This window comes from Macrobrachium nipponense, chromosome 13, assembly GCF_015104395.2.
Source record: "Macrobrachium nipponense isolate FS-2020 chromosome 13, ASM1510439v2, whole genome shotgun sequence".
Taxonomy (NCBI): domain Eukaryota; kingdom Metazoa; phylum Arthropoda; class Malacostraca; order Decapoda; family Palaemonidae; genus Macrobrachium; species Macrobrachium nipponense.
In genome coordinates, this window is record NC_087206.1 from 58,210,501 (window position 1) to 58,217,448 (window position 6,948).

The window sequence follows — 6,948 nt, forward strand, 5'->3', positions numbered from 1 at the left end:
GTACTCTCCACAACGCCCTTCAAGATACCGAACCTACTAAAACGACCAAGGAAGGGACCATCAACGTCACATCTTCTTGCAGGACCTTCTTTCGGCCCAGAGAAGACTCCTGCAGACACTTAGGTCGAGGATATGTCATCTTCCACCTACAGGAGTTGGAGTTGGATGAGATACAGAGTGATGAAAGCGACGCGGAAGACGACTGACGGACAGGGAAAAGTGGATATTGAACATATTCCACTTCCTCAAACCCCACATCGTCTGTCAGGAGAAGCCCAAGATGTTAGGACTGCCAATGGTATGTACCTTATTATAATGTCTGACTTATTTTTTTTTATTTGTTGAAAATATACAATATTTTACAGTACACGCAGAATTCTACCAAAGTGAATTTACAACCTGGATTTTCAGAATGCAGTATTTTTACATTCTCTCATACATGTTCCATCACTTTACAGTCTGCTCTGTTTACAGGCCGGCCATTTTGTACCCTACAGCCCCACAACGGTGGGCATGGTAACAACGTGAAGTTGACGTACATAGAACATTACACTATCAGCGTAAGTTCCAGGTAGACGTCCGACCTTGCTTTCTTTGCGCATACATTTGCGGCGCAATTTACGGTGCTGGCTTTACGTCCGTTAGCCCATGTCCTGTTTACCAGCTGTTCAAGGTCATTTCACGATTCACATACGTGGGCATACGCCGTCGTGATACGTGAATGTGTGACCCCAGCATAATGCTAAGGTCACACATTCACGTATCAACGCACTCACGTCCATGCATGAGCGGAAATTGGTAGTTGGCAACAGCTTACGTCAGTAAACCGTAAATGTAACGTAAAACACACGTAAAATCGTAGACGTACGGTGACGGGTCGTCCGGTCGCTAAGCTCCGCCCACTAGGTCGCCTTAGCCCACTCCAGTTTTGAAATGTTCAAAACAAGTCGTGGGTGGTCACGCCAAATGTCACCTGACGTAGCTCCAGGCATTGCACGTGGGAGCCACGGTGACTGCTGCGGGGTAAGCGCTAGGGTCAATAGCATCGTTCGCCGTCGTTGTTTTCTTTCCGCGGCGAAGCACGTGGGCCTCCTAATTGCGCTGTAGCCTACGGCGAAACCGATTAACACATTTACAACCTTGTACGACATGGCAACGCTGTAGCGTGGTATAAAAGGTCAGGTCGGCACCCTCAGGTCAGCTGTTGTTTCGTCTCCCGAAACCAGCAGTTTCCTTCAAGCACTCTCCACAGCGCCCTTCAAGATGACGAACCTCCTAAAACGACCAAGGAAAGGACCATCAACGTCACATCTTGCAGGACCTTCTTTCGGCCCGGAAAAGACTCCTACAGCTACTCCTACAACCACTCCTGCAGACATTCAGGACAGGGAAAAAGTCAACTTCCACCTACAGGAGTCGGAGTTGGATGAGATTCTGACTGATGACAGCGACACGGAAACTCTCCTTGAAGCTACCCCCATTGACGAGGGACAGAATGTTCCCTTGACGGAGAATAGCCAAGACGTCGAAGATATTTGTTTCTTCTGAATAGCAGTCTTACAATAATGGTGTAACAAATAATGTAAATATTTGAGAGGAATTCCTATATACATCTAAAAAATATTATCTTGAATAGGTAGAATTCCTATTTATTTCCAAGAATGTTTGATAAGTTATTAGATGTTATTCGATATCGCTTAAATATAAATCGCCCATAGTCAACAGTTTCTTTTATAAGGTCTAAGTGTATGTCTGAATGGTAAAATCGAAGCAAGAAAATTCTAGTGCTAGTCTTATATGCTACTTATCCTATGTTTCATTTATTTGTTGATGTACATTAATTACATATTATATATATTACAGATGGCTACTATCAAAAAGTTACCATAAAACTAAAATAGATTAATTTGTAGGAAAACAACGAAGAGACGAGCTGTTACAATGATTGTCTACAGAACGGCAAGCTCAGTTCACAGGCCCGCCCTTTTGTACCCTGCGGCACCACAACGGTGGGCGTGGTCTTGACGTGAAGTTGACGTACATAGAACATTACAATATCGGCGTTAGTTTCAGGTAGACGTCCGACCTTGCTTTCTTTGCGCGTACATTTGCGGCGCAATTTACGGTGCTGGCTTTACGTCTGTTAGCCCGTGTCCTGTTTACCAGCTGTTCAAGGTCATTTCACCGCGATGATGCCCACGATCCACTTACGTGGGCATACGCCGTCGTGATACGTGAATGTGTGACCCCAGCATTAAGCACCAATCCCTACACGTCTAGATGAAGCCAGCAGACATCCTTCAGCTACCTTAATCTTGGAGAGAACTACGAATTCGTGAGACATGGTGTCTGTCGCATAATTCCGCCGTCGTGTGAAAGGGGATGCTCACCTCTTCGTCGGGGATCTACGGTCCGAGAGGATTTACAACGCCGGGCATCGTAGTCGTCAGTTGTCTTCCACTGGGAGACGTTTGCCGAAGATTTTCTACAGCGTGTGCCATGGGCCTGTGTTGGTGCAGGCTACACACACACACACACACACAAACACACACAGACAGGAGAGGGTTGGAATTTAAAATGTGAAGATATGCGCAGTAACTGTTCATTATAGGCATGGTACAGGCTATTGAGATTTATTTATGTATGATGGCCCTTGCGCTGCCAAGGACGTGCAGTTTTCATATTAATATGGTGTTTGTTTTGCCGACCACATGTTTTTTTTTTTTTTATTTAGTATAAACTAAGTCAGAGTGCGGTCGCTCTGCAGTAGGTGGTCCAAGCTCCTATTACATAATAGGGCAGTAATGTATTGCTGTCCTATGAAAATGATCAGAGAGCGAGTTATGTTGTTTCTTTCCCTAGGGCCATTTTTTGTTAACATGCCTTTTAGTTAGTGTGTTATTATAGGAAAAAACACTCTAAAGGGAATATTGATGAAGAATGGCCTCAGAGAAAGCAAGAACATAATATAAAATTCTATGTATGCCTATAATAACACACTAAAAGGAATGTTAATAAAAAATGGCCCCATGATTGGACTGCCCCTCCTTTTATCTCAGACAATCGAGCAAGGGCTTAAAAGTAAGACTAATACAGAATAAATATTCTGTCAAAACTGGGCAAAAGATCTAATGCAATATTTATTCATTTGAGTAATTGCAAATCAAAAGATGTCTTATCACGAAATCTTTTAGAATCTGCCATTATACAACTTACTTCCCATTGTAATTTTAATATTAGTCATGGCCTGTTTCATTTAGACCCTTGCATTTGTAACATGTTTAAGAATGACCTCAAAAATATAATCACAGACTTAAATAAAAATTAGTTGCCTTATAGATATTTTCTTTTGTATATGTATGTTTAATATGTTTTGTGTATAAGATTTTTGTTTACCAAAGATCTGAATGTGGTCAGCTGCCATCCTGTATAATCCTTTAATTGTCTTGTCCCAGTGTCTGAGCAGTTGGACTTAATCTTTTTGTTCTTAAATTGTTACCCATGTTTATGCATGTTTGGAAAGGTTACTCATTCTCCAGGTTGGCTGTGTTGGATTTTTAGGTAATAATCTTCTTATAATCCCTTACTTGTACTCTCAGTTTCTTATGTATGTCAGTTTGTCTGCTAAGTAAAGGACGTTGAGTCGAAAGATCTTGCAGAAACCCCGTTGTTTCTTTTTCCTTCGTGGCTCATACCTTTATTTATGCATTTATCACGTTCCAAACTTTCGTGATTCAGTTATACTATATATGTATATATATATATATATATATATATATATATATAATATATATATATCTATATATATATACATATATATATATATATATATATATCTAGTTATAATCACTTTAACACGTGATTCACTTAATACACATATTCACAGGTGAAAAATAAGAGGCAAGACCTACACCCTGCCTATTATTTTTCACTGTGGATATGTGAGATATATACATACATTCATATATATATATATATATCTATATATATATATATATATATATATATACATATATATATAAAAATAATGTGTGTGTGTATTGTATCTTTCGTATTCATCGTGATTGTGAGTCATATATATACATACATATATATATATATATATATATATATATATATATATATATATATATATATATATATTATATATATATATATAGATATATATATACATATATATATATTAAAATAATGTGTGTGTGTATTGTATCTTTCGTATTCATCGTGATTGTCAGTCAATTACTAGATTGACTTTGTAATTCATTAGTGAATTTATGTATCATATAGATGTCCCCACACGGAAGATACAACCTATGACAAGACTGTAATTGTTCTTAAACATAAAGAGTTGATAATGCTCAGCTGTGCCATCAGCATTTAGCGATATTCTGGAATAATTTAATTTAATTGCTAATTTCATTCAGTTTTCGCATGAAACCATTTGCCATACAAGTGTTTTAATGAACCCGCTGAATTTGGTGTTACCGTGGATAATATGATATTGAATTCATTCACATATATATATATATCTGACCTGCTCCTCTTAATAAGTAGTTTGGGAAGTTAGTGCATGACTGCTTTAATGCATTCGGCGTACCTACTTGTATTTTATCATTTTATCACGTGGTGATAAGGGACCATGTGACGCTATCTTTGGATCTCTTCACATACATAACTCTGTTTTCCTCATAACACTTCTGGCGTGGAACCTTGTGTGTCAAGCATTAACGCTGTAGTTACTCCATTGTTTTATTCTCTGTCCGAGATTGAAGGTAAGAAGCAAAGCCTATACTTAGAAGCGCTGTATTAAACTAAAAGTGAAGATTGCACAAATCGGATAAATTAGACACAAAAGAAATGTGGTGGTCTCGCAACTCGAGTAGTGTGTCTTTGTGTATTGTGTGTATAACTTGGAATTGTTTCATAATTTGTATTATTTTAATTACAATTAATTCTCCTTGGCTCATACTTCTATGTTGTATCATTTCGATTCTGCACCAAGGAATTTCGTATTTAAGCAACGTCGACTTATCTATTTACCTGTTATCTAGATGCCACTCTAGATCTGTTTAGTAATACATATCATGTATCATTCACCATATTACACTTGCTCATTTTTCGTCATTTTAACATGTGTGTGTGCATGTTTGTGTGTGAGTATGCACTTGAATATTCATAATAACAAATGTACAAATAAAAATTAATCGTTACGATTGCAAATAACCCAAAATGTCCGGTTACGTTATACAATCTGCGGTCATATTTACGCATAAAATAAGTAGAGATAATGATTGCGCACGGTAAACAACCATTTCCACAATAACCACTGACCTCACATGATTGCCTTCATATGATATTGTAGGATTTACGAAAAAGTTGGGAAATCATCTTTCTAAAAGCTAACTATGGTCGATGATTTCATTTATTATTTTTGTTGCTTATGACTCACTAAGTTTAATCATTGAGGAGGTATAGCGCTTTCTTTTTTCGTCGTCTTGATTTCTGAGGGTCTGGGCTACTAGTAAAGGTGTATGTGTATATATATGTAATAATATATATATATATATATAGTATATATATATATATATATATATATATATATATATATAAATATATATATATATTATATATATATATATATATATATATATATATATATATAGTAAAAATATCTATTTATATATATATATATATATATATATATATATATATATATATAAACAAATAATTAATTATTCTTCTTATATCTTGTGTTATTCACATTACTTCAGAGCAATATTACACTCTCCTTTTTCGTCATTTTAGCAATAAACTCACAATAAAAGCCCCCTTTCGGACGGCTCCATGGCTAGCAACAATCCTTTCGATTCAGAGGGCAACCAAGAGAACCCTGACGTCACCGTTCGAAACACTTCTAGGGAAGGATATTTCTCAGAAAAGGAACCCCCTTCTGGACAAGCGAAGGACACCACCGCCAAGATACTCTTCCATTGATACACCGATGCCAACATATGGTAAGAGAGGATTGATACAGGAAGAACAGTTTATACAAGGAAAATGTGTGATGTGCAAATAAATCTTTTGAATAAATCATGTGAGGGGCTGAGTGTAAATGGAAAATTTGTTTTGTTCTACTTATGAATTCGAAGCAAAAGCTGGTTGTAGAATTTATTGATTAGCAATGTAGAGATGATGATGATACATTTCATGAAAGATTTTTATAATGGAAGGAAACCTTACGTTCAAATATGTACTACACAGGAAACTGAACTAATGGCTTAGTGCAACAAGGAGGTTGACACTAATCTATCTCTATGATTGAAAGGACGTAAGAAAGCCAGTTAGATGAAAATGGGTCATAGATGCTTTTGGGAATGATAGATGTCTGGCAGCTGATACATTATAGGACTGAGGATAGCGAAAAGGAGTATTTTCAAGAGGAATACTTAAGGAAAGTAGAGATGTGAACAAGGAGTTAATATTTAGGTTTCGGCGGGTAAATAAAAGTCAGGAACACAGCATTAATGTTGTTGGAAACTTGGAGTAAATACGATGGATGACAGTATGATAAAAGGAGCTTTCAATCACAGAAATGGGAGGTAGTAGAACGTATGCGAAAGATTCGGAGAGGACCAGGTGTATCTGTTGAAACCAAATTGGCAATGTAGTAAAAAGGGAACATTGAACTATCTCCTTTAAGGAAGTGAAGTGAGGATACTGAGTGAAGATGGAATTAAAAAGGCTAGAGCTTCTGAGAGGAAGAATTGATACAGCATAGTGGCATAATGAAAACTTCTTTATCGAGAAATATGGGGATTCATATTTGGTTAACAAAATTTTGTATAAGATGGCTCAAATGGTTTTGAGATGTTTTTCGTTCGTGAAAAATTACGTGATTCTAAGTCCCCGTAAAGAGAGAGGAGAGGGACAAGTAGGCCACACAGAGGC

General features: G+C 37.1%; 1 protein-coding gene across 1 annotated transcript in view; it reads left to right on the forward strand.

Annotated features, from left to right (window-relative positions):
* The first annotated feature begins 4,664 nt into the window (after positions 1 to 4,664).
* Positions 4,665 to 6,948, forward strand: part of LOC135225801 (uncharacterized) — a 13,772-nt gene continuing 11,488 nt past the window's right edge. The window contains exons 1-2 of the mRNA XM_064265297.1: positions 4,665 to 4,772; positions 5,806 to 6,014. Of these exons, the coding sequence (XP_064121367.1) occupies positions 6,002 to 6,014 (13 nt within the window). The 5' untranslated portion in view covers positions 4,665 to 4,772; positions 5,806 to 6,001. The remainder of the gene's footprint in view (positions 4,773 to 5,805; positions 6,015 to 6,948) is intronic.